General features: G+C 41.4%; 1 protein-coding gene across 1 annotated transcript in view; it reads right to left on the reverse strand.

Annotated features, from left to right (window-relative positions):
* Positions 1-1,344: 1,344 nt before the first annotated feature.
* The window catches only part of LOC138029237 (collagen alpha-1(IV) chain-like), a 70,413-nt gene continuing 56,757 nt past the window's right edge, over positions 1,345-15,000 (reverse strand). The window contains 6 exon segments of the mRNA XM_068876950.1: positions 1,345-4,149; positions 5,044-5,573; positions 6,209-6,361; positions 7,539-7,856; positions 10,099-10,341; positions 12,404-12,577. Of these exon segments, the coding sequence (XP_068733051.1) occupies positions 3,829-4,149; positions 5,044-5,573; positions 6,209-6,361; positions 7,539-7,856; positions 10,099-10,341; positions 12,404-12,577 (1,739 nt within the window). The 3' untranslated portion in view covers positions 1,345-3,828.

A 15,000-nucleotide genomic window follows, 5' to 3' on the forward strand; every position in this document is an offset into this window, starting at 1 on the left:
GGTCATCAACTCTGTGACCCAGGTTCAACCCTAGCCTCGTGGTCGTATGTGGGCTGAGTTTCAGTCGATCTCAATCTGACTCCGAGGGTTTTTCTCCGGGTTCTCTGGTTTTCCTCCCTCGTCAAAATCGCCTATCAGTCAATTTCATCCCGCTGCGGGCGATACCCTCGATAGGGATAAGCGCTGGTATCCTTCCTTTTCACTGAATTTCATTGAATTAAATTAATAAAAATTGCGGTTATAACAAGGTGAGAACCAGTTGTCTAGAGAGCAATATAACACGTCCTTGTAGTAAACCGCATCTTTTCTCGCCGCATCCGATTTAAGTTCTAACCCATCTCACAACTCGCATCGGAGAAGCACATACGAGTAAACGGGATGAAAATTTTTCAGCGGTTCTCCTGAAAACTAAAGGACAGGTGGGATATTCCCGAAAGAAATTATTCGTGATGGCTGTAAAAACATCACGGAGCAGATCAGGAATAGGGCTCATTTGTCTTCTGAAAATAATCAGTGGTCTTGCAAAGTGTTGCTGAGTGTGCACAGGAAAGTTGCAGCGAGGAGACACTCATGAGTGCTACCAAAAGAAAATGAAAGCCAGAAGATGGTTACTTTACCCGAGATTGGAGTTGTATTTTGCTAATGGTGAATTTCCATTGAGTCCGGGTTGGCTCCAGTCCCTTGTGGGGGGAAACCGACAAAATCGTAATTTCAGATGAACTGCCCAATTAGCCGTTACCACTTACAAAGGACATGAACTATTCGGGATTGACTGGGAATCAGTGTCGCTATTCTGCCAACTTAAGGACGGTGCCTGCTATTGCTATTGCGCATGCGTTCTGCGCATCTCGAGATACTCGGATTTCTTATCGGTGATGCTTACTAAAACAGGGGTATTTTTGCGCAGTTTAAAACTATCCGGAGAAAGTAGATCTTAGTAAGTGTCCTTGGTATCCAAAAAGAAAATTAAGTGTAACCATGCATTTTTGACAGATAATTAAGCTTCAATTTGAGAAAGAACGCCATACATTGCTTTGCATTTTAAAGTTTTTTACAAATATTATTCATCAATTATCTTTCAAAAATGCGTGGTTACCCCAAATTTTCTTTTTGGATTTCAATAACACTTGTTAAGATCTACATTTCCTGCATAATCACACACCGGGGAAAAAATATCTTTAATTAACACAGTCAATAAAGGTTTTTGAACACGTTCCTTGTTTCAGAACATTGAGGACCGTTTGGGTCGTAAAAGTTACTCCAACACCCCGCCTTTCAAAGACTGGCATGGAACGTGAGCGAAATTCATACACCCTTACAACCCCTTAAATCAATTTCCAAATCATTACAAAAAAGCTTTTATTACCATAACTCTGAAGTAGCTATACAAATCATAATCATTGTCTATCGTTACTTCCCTAAAATTCGATTTACATGATCTCTTAATATAGGCTATGTTTGGGATGTAAATTTTACGAAGCTAATCGGTGAAATTCGTCAGATTAATAACACTTCAATCGCTATTTAAAATATTTTACTATTCATTATATATTTTGGAACATACGACCATTAAAATACAAAACGGGGCTTAAATTCAATGTAGAAAATTCCTTGTATCTGATAAGCCATGGCAAAAGGCAAATATATAAAGTAATAGAAAGCCCGGCATATTATTTATATAAAAAAAACCTAATTGATTTTCGCTTGAAGTGGCCAGAGTCGGTTTTAGTGAGAGCCACTAAAATGTTCTCTCTCTCAATATTAGGCAGTTTTGTGTGATTCAAAAGGCATCTTTCTCGCCCAGTTGTCGCGATGTTTTTGGCCAGCAGCTAGGATAACGAACTCCGGCCGACTCCCAATAGTTGCGCAGTAGACTCAAAGTAAAGGTCATGTAGAATTTCTGAGCCTGTAGAGGTACCGGAAGTCCACGAATCGCAGACTAACCAGCCTGAGCTCGTTATCCTCCGCGTCGACCTTGATTTGTGACATGAAATAATCCATTTCTTAAAACGAAAATTATCGTATATTACACCATAATTTTCTTTGCACTTATTCCATTAAGCGATTTGTATGGAGCCGAAACAAAATGTGTAGAGAACAGTTGCAGGAATATTCATTTTGAAGCAAGGGCTTCGGAGTTTTCGAGGAGCAAAGTGTTTTCACACGGTCAGTTAGGATTCTTAAATGAAATACTTTCCTGTTTATAATATGGAAAGAGGTCGGTATGTATTAGCTATTTGCTATTCTCAAGAGCTTGACTAAACTAACTGGAGAGTTCCCATGCATAATGGTCTTTTGAAAACACGGCAAAAAAATGCCTACTATTTGTTGTTGACCAACTGTAGCCGTTGTCTCATTTGCAAAACATCAAGTATTGCAAGGTAGATACTAAAAATTTAACACGTGCCTCCTTATTCCTCTTGTAGACTTCAGAAAAGGCACTGCAATTAAAAATTGTATTAAGCAGACTTTGATTCAAAATCTCATACACCAAGCTCTAGGCAATAAGGGCAAACATGCCAAGTTTTGAACTAATTATGTGCAATCGCGACTTGACCTGAGGGACGATTCCCGCGCTCGGCACCAGTTCCAAAATTCCCGCGCAAAGAATATGTGGCTGACTGTGTGCTGTTACAAACCACGATTGGTAAGGTGTTTTTAATGACGTTCGCAGATTGGTTGGTGGTTGAACTATCACTTGTCGTCGCTGCAGTCAACAATGATACAACGCTTAAACTTCAGCTAAATTCGTAGAATCCGAGCGCAATTTGGTAAATTCTGGTGCTTTGTCTAAGAAGAGGACCGGCAGCTTGGTTAGCTTTTCTACTGTTAGGGCTTTCTAGTTCGATGACGATCGCGAAAAATGTGAACGTGAAATAAGGCACGATTTTTGATTTTCTCCTTGAAACAAATTACATTATTTTACACAAAATAAAACTGCGTGAAAGAAGTATCGTTTAAAAAGGAAGACTTGAGAAACGAGAAACTCTTATTTCCAAACTGTCACGCCGTAATACTCTATTTCGGTTATATTTCAAGCGGAAAATAACGTGACAAGAAAAATAGTGAAATTGAGACAATTCAACAAAATCTGAATGTTAAAACAAATACACCGGTCGTTTCATCGCTCATACATCGTGTAGCTCCTTGGAAAACGCTGACCTAACATTGCAAAAGATGCTTTTTAGCTGTCGGCTTATGGCTCTTTGATCAAACAAGTTCTCAGCGGTCGGAGACGTCTTGCTTGCTCTCTCTATCTTCACGTAATCCTCAACTCGCCCCACGCTTCTATGAAAAAATCACTATATGCAAAATTCACTTACCAGTATCAAAGGTTTCACAAAAAAGCTTGTTTAAAATATTACTGAGCAACCACCAAAAGAAAAACCGTGGGGAATGAAGCAACTAAGATTTATCATTTTCGCCTACATAAAAATGTCTGGTGATATGCATTGTGGTCACGCATTTAAACAAACGCGGATATTAATGCAGTTGCGTGACAATGCATCACGAAATGCACCATGCATATCGATATATCGTGGTGAACAATAACACGAAAGATAAATTGCGTTACATTTTCGATGCTGACGTCTGAGCTTAAAGATCCTGAGGGAGCTCGAAGCTTAAAATATGAGCATACCTAACGAAAAAGTGAGTTTGGTAGTAGACTTAATTGATTAAATGAAGATGAAAATACCTTACCATGAAAATAGTCTTTGGACAAAAAAACTGAAACCGCTGAAAACAAAACAGCACTCAAGCAAGAGAACATCTTTTCATTACACCACAGAAGGCACTAAACAATATGACTAAACGAAAAACGGGTTTTCAGTTTGGCAAGTCGCCAACGTTTATAGGATCCAAGCCATTTCCGTTGCCGTTCCCATTGTTGACGTAAGCCTTCTTCATACAGAATGCTCATTTACTGACATATTCCTTTTGATTGCCAGATTTAATAGTCTTTGGCTCTGGTATTCTAAACTGCTCCGCATCTGTTATAGTGCTAAGCCAAAAGCTGTAGGTGCTTCCGTAATAATGGCACGTTCCGCGCCCGTGACATTCGATGAACGGAGATGTGCGGAAGTCTTCAAGGCAAGAGCCTGGAGATGACAGTAACTGGCCCGCTCCATCATTGCCGGCACTCGTGTGCTGATGGGAAGAAAAGAATGAGGAAAGCAATAAACTTTCACAAATTTGTTATAACAAAAGTTCGCATATAGTGAATCATGGAAGTTGCTGGACAGATGCCAACGCTTTCCTTCCACCTGTTCGCACTCAAAATAATGATGCGAGGTCAGTGGAACAGACTGATTGCCTGGGTGAGCATAAACAGAGCTATACAGTTGAGAGAAACAAGTTACACCACGAAACGTTTGAAAAGTTCGCTACTTTTTTTACTGTTAGAGAGGCGTGGCCGAAAGCAATTGAAACCAACTTCTACTTCTCGAAACGATTGCACATCACAAAAAGTCGCGTTTGTCTCGGGGCATGTTACATTTGACAATTTTTCGCGAAATTTTTGACGCAACAAACTTTCGCTACAAATTACACGATATTTTTGCCCTGAGTAATCAAAGTTAGTAGAGGGAGACTAACTTTACTAACTCTAGTGTAATATATGTAAGCTTTGATCAAAACTCTCAGAAAGTACACACGCTGTGATTGGCCAATTTAGTGGGACGTATTCTACAATAAGGATCCCTAATTTTGTTTCATTGCTTGATTGAAAGGTTTGGAGATAAAATTAATATCTTTCAAGCCTCGTCTTCTCGAGATGTAATCCCCTTTTTCTTTTCAGTTCAACTTAAGGTCCCTGAACTCGGTTAGTATCAGCTAAAAGGACCAACTGAAAACCCAACCTTAAAGATTATAGCAATCACTGCACGTTGAACTACAATTCGCACTTTCGTAGATTGGCAAAGACATCTTCGCTATAGTTCGAATACATTGATTACTTTATTGCTTTCTATTGGTTCGGACTCGAAAATAGACGAAGACGGATACTGTGGTGTATAAGCTACGGGCCTTACATCTGTTTCTTACCATAAGGAAGCTGTAACCTCTCCAAAGCCTCTCCCAATTTTCTGGACAATCGGGTGTCATGCTGCTCTGGCTGTGAACAGCCATTACCATAGCGGGAGCTTCACACACTCGGCAGCGGCTAATGAAAGGTTTGATGTCATTCTCCGAAACCGGCATCATAGGAATTGGCTCAGGCGAGGATAACCAAAAGCTGTAATCGTTTCTCGACGCCAGGTTGCAGTTCTGGTTGATGTTACAAAACAGAAACGGCATGGTGCTAAATTTCGGCAGACATGAGCCGGGCTGTCCCAGGTCTTGTCCATGGGCGCGTTCATTGCCTTGAACGTATAACAAACTGTATCCTTCCCATAAGGAAAGGGTATCCAACGGGCAATCGGGGAGGTTGGTAGTTTGGCTATGCCTTACTACATAGAATCCGAAATCCGCTTCACCTGGTGGGCCCGGAAGTCCAACACTGCCGTCAGGTCCTCGCAGTCCTCTATCGCCCGGGGGTCCTGTTCCACCCTCAAGACCATCCAACCCGGGTTCCCCTGTAGAATGACAATCATGATCAGGTAAGGCCTTGTAGAGAATGTTTCATAAAGATTAGCGAAAATACTCAATTTAGCTGTGCTTCCGTTGCACAACATTTCAAGGCTTTAGCAACGACGACAGCAGCGCCACCGAAAAAGGCACTTGAACAAAGACAACGCTGGTAATTATTTTGTGATTCAGTTATTCCATCTTGCTTGCGAGTAATGTACAACAATTATTTAAGGTGGCTCTGAATCCGCTCCACGGACCTTTTTTAATCTGGCATGCTGATTACATTTCAGAAATAAAAATGGGGGTCACCGAGTTCGTTTGTGAGATATGAGCAGCTAAAGAAAACGGTAACTTTTTACGTCCGAATCTTTTTCAGCAATACTTGGTGTTTGATATGTACCATAACATTGCTGTTAAGTGATAAAGTGTTGTAGTCTCAATCCTTTTAATGAGAACGTTTCTTTCAAGTGTTGAAACTGGTTTGAGCCACCTAAACGTCACAATAACTTTGTTTATGACCACCGTGACGTCATGTAAAATCTTTTCAACAATAGTCACGCAATCCTTCCTAACGTAACCAAGAAAGATTTCGTGACAAGTGGAAAGAAGGTGAAATCCTACTACGAAAAAATCAGCAAACCTCGCGGTCCAGGTAATCCATTATCTCCAGGTGCCCCGGAATCCCCTTTGGGTCCCCGAGGTCCGGCCGGTCCCGCTGGTCCCTGGGGACCTTTCTCGCCTTCAAGCCCAACAAGGCCGTCTATGCCCGGTTCACCCTTCTGCCCTTTTTGACCTAAACAACAAATACAACTACGATTAAAAAGCTTCTATTTTCAAGGCTGAAAAATGCTAAACACCAGAACAACAACAACAACAACAACAACAACAACAAAAACAATCAAAATTGAAAAAGAAGTTTGGTTTTCTATTTTCTCTTTATGTTAATTAAATTCAGATTTGATAAGTTTAAGAGTGCATAGCACTATCACTATTTCCTTTATTTATTTATTTTTTTTTACTTATTATTTCCTCCACATAATACTGACATGATTAAAACGCAATTTGTTTCACCTTTTCAATCTGAAAAATACGCTTGCCGTTAACGGTGAGGCCCAAATAGCTCACATTGTAGTCTGAGAAACAGGGTTCGTTTAGCGATCCAAGGGCGCTTTCCAGTCAACGAACATTTTGGTTTGGAATTACGGAAATTCCATGCTCCTAAAGTTAAGTAATTAACAATTGCACTGAACCCCACCGAAGCCACCGCGCAATCACGTAGTTTTCAAGCTAGTCAGAGAGGCTAACGTTGAGACAATTAAGAAAGAACATTTTGTCAAATGGAAAGGAACCTTTAAGCCCGATTAAAGTTTTCACTGTTTCCATCGGGGGCCCGTTTCTCGAAAGTCCCGAAACTTTACGGGCCATTTTCGGGTGTCACAATTTCTTCTGTATAGAAAAAAAGGAGAGGATTTAAAAGTCGTCAAACTTCACAGACTTGTTTCTTTTAGTTAGCTTGAAAACATGTTAAAAGATCGGCTTTCCAAAACAAGCGGTTGGCAGTTTCACTAATGGCTTTTCGGGACTTTCGAGAAACGGGCACGGGCAACCGACTGCATGTTGAATCAATCTTGAATGAGTTTTAATAGGGTTTAAACTTTGCTTCAACAACCATTCAACATCGTTGGGTATGCGCGTGCGCACTAATCGGTCTCTCTCAATGACGTATCCATGTCCGTATCCATAGTAATAACCGCGGCTGTAGCATGGGACTGAATAAAAGCATCACGTAAGGCTTTGTTGAATCAAATGTTGATGATGTGTTGAAACCGTTTACCCACCCCACCCCAGCAGTTAACATCGTTCAACATCGTTGTACAGAATCGAACTGATGTTGAAGACCTTTGGTCTTAAGTAAAGGAATTAAAGAGCGTGAACATAACTTTCTTGGTCCGTATAAAAGGTACTCTTACCCAGACCGACTCCTGGTTCACCCTTCTGGCCACGAGTCCCGTTTGCTCCGGGTTCTCCTTTCAATCCTCTAACACCAAAGCTTCCAGGACTCCCTTTCTCTCCAATAGGACCTTGTGATCCATCTTCCCCAGGGAAACCCTGAACTCCTTTTTCTCCTTGAAGGCCTGTCGGACCTTGGTCTCCCTTTTTACCATTTGCACCGGGTGCACCAACGTTGCCAGGTTCGCCCTTAGGGCCCACGGCTCCGGCGGCACCGGGATCTCCTTTTGGTCCTGGGGTTCCATCAATTCCAATATCTCCTGGTTCTCCTTTGGCTCCTGCAATGACGGAATTTGAATTTCTTCAGGTGCAAGTAACCTCGAGTCCTTTCACTTCTTTAATTTAGTCTCTTAAGGACGTTCGTGCCCAAAATGTTCCCACGTACAGATTTTATTTAAACTTGCCACGCAGAAAAGTAATAATCTCCTTTTGCCAAAAAGGCAAAAATATAGTGGGTCATCGTGCTCGTTTTCGATATAAGGTGCATTTTTAGAAGCTTGCGTTATATTTTAAGACGACCCGTAGTTTACAACTGTCAGCAATAAAAAAAGCTACATTAGTGAAATTTAGATCGGGGTTAACATACTCAATTCAACATAACTCATAAAACCAAATAAACTTTTGCAGCTGATGTCTTTTTCTGAGGTGAAATAGACTACATATTAGTCTAAGAAAGAAAACTTCTGTCGCACGAGAGCATAAAAAGAGAAATATTTGTAACTTCTCACGTACAGATTTTTTTCGTTTTTTGTTAAAAATGGACAAAGTCAGGAAAGGAAGTGATCTACCGAAAGAAAAATGGGGGTCACCGGGCATTCAAGAGAGTACAATCGCTGCGAAGTTCTCAAAGCAATTGTCTATTCGCACTGTCATGTCATCGTGTGACATTTCCGACAAGACCTGGGTCCACAGCTATCCCATGATGACACAAGCGACCCTTCGCCCGAGGGAGGATCAATCACTGGCTTGATGCCATGTTTGTTTACCTTCGTGGTCTGCGATGCATGACGTGTGCGTGACATGCACGAAACGGGCGCGAACGTCAAATTACTGATAACGCCTTTGTCCGATACCTAATTTAAATCCAGATTTTCTAAAATTCACCAACGAGATAGTGGCGCCATTAACAGGGATTACCTGAATTCAACGACAAGGAACTGGCAACTAAATCAAGCGAAACGTGAAAATAACTACTTAAAACACTGAAGGAAGGTTTGGATAGAACAGCCAATACAAAAGAATGAAAAGAAGGCAGGGATGGGCAAAACTGAAAAAGATAAAAATGGATTGTGATTGTTTTTCAGAGTTTATCTCTGCTGCTCGTAACTTAAATTATGTATGTTTAACAGACCTTTCTTTTAAACGAAGCTTTGATTTGTGTTTGTTTAGAAGTTATTCCTGGATTAATTAAGTTGCATAGCGAGTAGGGGAGAGTATAGTAATAGGAAAAGCTACACAAAATGAATTCCACTGCCGTGACACAGCCCCTTTAAGTTTCCTGTCTGCAAATAGCACAGTTTTATTGTCGGCAAACTGATAACGTGCCAGTTATCTGAAGCAAAGTAAAGAAATCATTTGTAAAAAAAAGTAATGGTCCTGCACAGGATTCTTTCCTTTTTTAGACAGATTCAATTCAATTCAAACCTCCGTAACTCCGGAACCGAGGGAAAAATTACGTAATTTTAAAGGCCGGGACACACCAGGCGATAAGTCGCTGCGACACGTCGCGGGGTCAAGTCGCAAGTTGCCGCAACAATTCGCCTTGTGTGACACGGTCAATTTTATGAAAATCACTGTCGCTGCAGCAGAATTTTGTCGCTGCGATTAGTCGCACGAGTTCGTCCTTTTTATTAAAAGGAGTTTCAGTTGTGTGTGTCAAATTTCAGCAGAATTAAAACCGTCCTTAGTCGGTCGAAATCCCGTAAGTTTCCTCTAACATAAAAGGGGTCTGTTGGGTTTTTCTTTTGAGCTAACTCACTGGAGGCAGTGTGGCCGAGTGGATAGGGCCAGTGCCTTGAGATCCGGAGATCCCGGGTTGAAGACCGCGTTCTGACCACTCCCTGAATTTGTTTCAGGTAGTCCCTGGTTCAACTTCCTGGTGCACTTGTAAAATAGCCAACTGGTTTGCCTCCCGCCAGTTGGGATTCTTAACAATTGTATATGTTCAATGCTCGGATATATTAGCTACTATATCATTTACCACATGTGACAACGAGGCTTTGGGGTTCATTAATTTCCCTGAACATTAATTGATAAATATTGGTGTTTATACCGGTTTTGTTGGTTTTAATAAACCCTTGGAATGTTGTAGACACCCAAAGCTTTATATGCGCGAAAAGTTCTTTGCTTGCAAAAGGATATTCAGGAAGACGATGATGCATATTAACTATTATTCAGATATCAAAACGGGTCCCAAGTTTGCTTCAAAGTGCTCTTTCAAATAGCAAAGGGGAAAGGATGGAAAGAATCAGCCCAAAGTTGCAAAACATGAATGAAATATGAGAAAGTTGGTGCGCACACCTTTAGGCCCTTCTTCTCCTTTCAAACCAATTTCCCCATTCGCTCCATTTTCTCCAGGGGACCCTGGATCTCCTTGGGGTCCCGGAACACCTGGAAAACCCTCAACGCCCCTGCTTCCGTTCGCGCCAGCAGGTCCAGCCGGTCCCACCTGTCCTTTTTCACCAGGGTTTCCTTTTTCCCCAGGATCGCCCATCGCACCAGGGAGCCCAGCTTGGCCTTCCGAGCCTTTTTCACCGTTGTCACCTATCATAAAAGAAGAAATTTAGCAACCAACCAAACAAACAAACAAACAAACAACAACAACTAAAAACAATATTCCCCCACGCAATGAGCACAGCACGGAGAATGAAAGAGCGGTTTTCAAATGAGTGTCGCAAAACCAAAACCAAAACCAAAGTAATTACTTTGGCCAATCAAAAGGGACGGAGACAATCCGGCAAACCAATCAAAACTCGAAGTAATTACACGTAGCTGACACAAAGCGCGGGAAATTGGTTTTGGTTTCACTTCTGATTGGTTGAAAACGTGGCGCGAAAACTTTGAATCAATCACTGAGTGAAGTAGAGCGAGTTTCAATTGAGTGTCGTAAAACCAAAACCAAAGTAATTACTTTGGCCAATCAATCAAAACTGAAAGTAATTACACGTAGCCGACATAAAGCGTGGGAAAATGTGCACGCGCGAGCCACATTTGGTTTTGGTTTCAATTCTGATTGGTTGAAAAGTGGCGCGAGAACCTTGAACCAATCACTGAGTGAAGTAATGCAAAACCAAAGTAATTCGCTAATTACTTTCGACACTCAATTGAAAACCGCTCTACCAGCCAAACCCCCTTTTGGTGAGTTCCAATCTTCAAAACTACAATAAGTGAAAACGTCGAAGGCAAATGTTCCCATCTTCTTTGTTTCTACAAACGGAGAATTCTGAATATTTTCTGGTTGTAAAACGAAGCATCAAAATAGGAACCAAATATTTTGAAAGAATTATACTATGATGTGCGCCTCCGTTAAAAATCCTGTTGCATTGTTGGTGGAGTGAACGTGATCAGGACCTCATAACCAGGGCCCGGTTGTTGAAAAGCCGATAAACGCTAATCCCAGATTAAAAATTAACCAAGGAGTTTATTTCTCTACTCCCAAATGCTGGTCAACGCTGATATTCGACCAAAATTAACATTAGACGAAGTCAATTTTGAAAAACAAAAATAAGCAAAACAAACTTTAACAAAAAAGATTAAAAAATAAAACAAAATTTTGCGATAATCCTGTATTAATTTAATTGCCTTTCAAACAACCGGGACAAGGAGCCTACAACGCCAATACCACGTCGATATAGCGGCATTTTCACAGATTCAAGATGTTTTCAGATGCGTTCTTCAATAAGATTTGACTAGCACAAGTCACCATTCTCAACCACATGGGAAATAATTTTCACGCAAGACTTGTGATTAGCTGGAAAGATCTGTTTTCGCACGAAAATCAATCTGAAAATAATTCGGTCTGTAAAAAAACGCAAATACTAAGCACTTATTCACTGGTCCCGAGGGAAACATTGAAATTCGAGGGAAACAAAATGAACTGTTTCCCTCGGGACCAGTCATTAAGTGATTTGTTATATAGCGCGAAAAGTGCAATGGCAACAACAACGGCGGTCGTCGGTCAACATTCGCGGGTAACAGTGCACTGTTACCCTCTGACGTCACAGATTTTGCACTGTTGCCCGCTCAGAGACTTTTGGCGGGAAACAGTTTTATTGTTAGATGTCATGTGACCTCGAAGTAACCAATGAGAGCGCGCGCTATTGGGGGAAAAATTCAGCAAAATAACAAAAGGGAAGTTGTACGCTACTGGCCATGGGCCACAAGCGTCATATAACGCATCTACATACCTAAGCCGCAACTGAGCCACGCCGTATGACAAAATCGTTTCTGCATCACGGGGCTCAACTACAAGGCTTCCCATTTGATTAATAATCTTGGTTCAAGCATCCCAAAATATTATGAAACGATGGAAGAATATTTTCCGTTTGGCCGAATAAAACCAAATTCTCAAAATAAAAATAAAGTAGAAACCAGGCCGAGTAGAAAAGGACCAATGAAACAGAATTTTCCGTTTGTTCTAATAATCTGTCGACCCAAAATTCCTGAATTTCATGGCGGAAAAAATTCTCTCTTTTTGAGTTTTCTCCCCGAAGTTGCAAAATTTTTGGTCGAATGGAAAGCGCAACTGATCTATTCTCAACATGTTGCCTCAGTTGTGTTCATTGCATTAACTAAAGCCCAGACAGACAGACAGACAGACACAAACCTCTGTCCCCCTTTTGTCCAGGCTGGCCTGCTGGACCAGGTGGTCCCTGTTCTCCTTTTTGTCCATTAGCCCCATCTGTTCCATTTTCACCAGAAACGCCAGGTTCTCCCTTAGGACCGGACACTACTGTTGTTTCACCCTCGCTTCCTTTTTCGCCTTTGGGACCTTGAGGACCTGGTAAAATAAAATGGAAACGTCTTTAATAGAGAGCCTACTGGCCTGCATGATAAGCGCTTTATGAGCCAAGCGGGGCGAACGCGATATCGACATGAGCGCGAAGCGCGACACGAGGGGGCGATGTTGCACTGAAGAACTCTATTGACGCAACACCCTTTAAAACCCTACGATGGTTTAAGCCACTTTCAACAAACTGTTATACTGCGCTTAGAAGGATTGACTCCGAAACAACGTATCACCAAACAGATGTGAAATGGTACCGTGAAAACACCGATTGCTTGACAAAATGCGCGCTGTTGTGACGTAAATTTGTTACCAGCACGGCGGAGAGTCACATCAACACAGAGGCGGCCGATATTTTCCCATACCTAGGACAGGCTGTTTCACTGAATATACTAGTCCAAACTCTAAAATTTAAATGCTGTGAATACTATCGTTTCAGTAATAGTAATAGGACTGAGTGGAGTACAATTCAAGGAGTAATCGTGCGAGTGATTTCAAAATCGGCCGAGCCCGCACGATTACCCTTAATTGTACGACACGAAGTCCTATTACTAATTAATCGCAACTATAAGAAAATGAGAGGTTTTGATACAGTAGGAAAACAGCAAGAAAGACCCCATCTAAGGGCATGTGAATTGACGCACGAATGGCGTAGGTGTCCAATTACAGGCATCCAATTTGGAGTTGTTCAAATAGATAGTTTTCAATCACGTGATAAGTCGGCCATGTTGGTGTACAAAACAATAGCAAATTACGGCTCATGTTTTGCATAATAACAGAGTCGCATTCCCAAAAGACTTTTTTCTCTATTGTTCTGTGCACCAACATGGCTGAAGAGACGTAAGGTGAAAACCATCTATTGGAAACCTGTAATTGGACTTCTACGTGATCGCGCGTTAATTACGCGCGCATAGAACCAATCAGATTCGAGAATTTTGTAATAGTTACGATTAATCAAGTAAACTAATGAAAGAACTAAGAATGGGGTCAAGATAAGGGAAGAATGGTGACCTAAAAGGCCTGGCCAAAAGCTAGCAACATTTTAACGCAACATCTTGCAACATTGTTGCATGATGTTGCGACATGTGTTGAACGGTGTGGCCAAACGCACGCAAAATTTTCATTATTTTCAAAGCAACGTGTCATTGTTCATGTGTCTCAGGCCCCTGGCGCGCAAGAAGTGGACCTAACGCGCATGTCCTTGCGCAACAATGTTGCGTGAACGTGGCCAAACGAGTACAACATCATGCAACATTTGACCGTTTTCAAATTTGATCCAACATCATGTTGCAACATATCGCAACAGGGTGGCCAAACGTATGCAACATGTTGTGCCCAACAATTTTCCAAGATATTGTCTTGAAATGTTGCGAGCGTTTGGCCAGGCCTTAAGATCTACAACAGTGGCGTCGACGAAAACGTCACTTTAAAATGTAACTTTGCTCTACTATAATTTTTTCGCGATTACTCCATCTCGTTCACGTCGTCGTACAATGCGGGCGAAGTATCCTAAAGATAAATCGGTACGCTGGAGCGGTTTCAGACTGAAAACATAGAATGAAAGATTCTCCATCGCATGCTCACGTTGTCGTGAAAACCTAAAATGTGGTGATTTCACGTCACCACCGTTATGCAGGGTACCGCAAAAATATGTGCTGAAACGCGTGCCGCAGGTGCAGCACGATTATTTATGCTCTTTTAACCAATGATGTCATTGTTTTGTGGCGTTGTGGTCGACGTCGTCGTCGTAGATCTTAAGGACCCTAACACGATGGCCCGGAGGATAACGTCATGTCACATATTCTTTGTCTGCCTTAACTATTAGTTAGCCAGTTTAAGAAATTTCTTAAAAAAAAAAAAGCTCAAGTCAGAAAGAATTGTTCCTTTTCGTAGTACACGGAGAGTGAGCAAAAATTCTTTCTTGGTGGCAAAGCACTTAACATAGGGAAGATATCTGTTTACAAACATTGCTTTTTTTATTCAAATGTATCAACCACAAGAACAAAAGACCCTTTGTTTCGACAGCCAATGAGGCCCTGGTTGGCACATTAATGACAATAGACCCATGTGATTCAATGTCGAAACAAAATGTTTTGCCCGTGTAACCTCTCATTCAGTGTGAGGCAAGACGGGGCAAAGACGATGCAAAGACAACGCCTTTATTCCCCACGGACTCCAAAATGGCCGCCGCGTGATAAAGGTGAATTGGTGACGTCAATGATATCTTCCTTGTATGGAGATGGTTAACAAACTCGACAAGTTTCTTTGATAATGTCTTTGTTCGCTGTTTCGGCCGTGACCATGCACAAAATACACCGTTTTTCTAAAAGACAGCCAATCAAAAGTTTCGATTAATTTCTTCAAAACTAAGTTGTGAACTGAGGACAAAAGATTGTTCATGGTCACAGTCAAGTCAA

The sequence above is a fragment of the Montipora capricornis genome, chromosome 13 (genome assembly GCF_036669925.1).
Source record: "Montipora capricornis isolate CH-2021 chromosome 13, ASM3666992v2, whole genome shotgun sequence".
Classification (NCBI taxonomy): Eukaryota; Metazoa; Cnidaria; class Anthozoa; order Scleractinia; family Acroporidae; genus Montipora; species Montipora capricornis.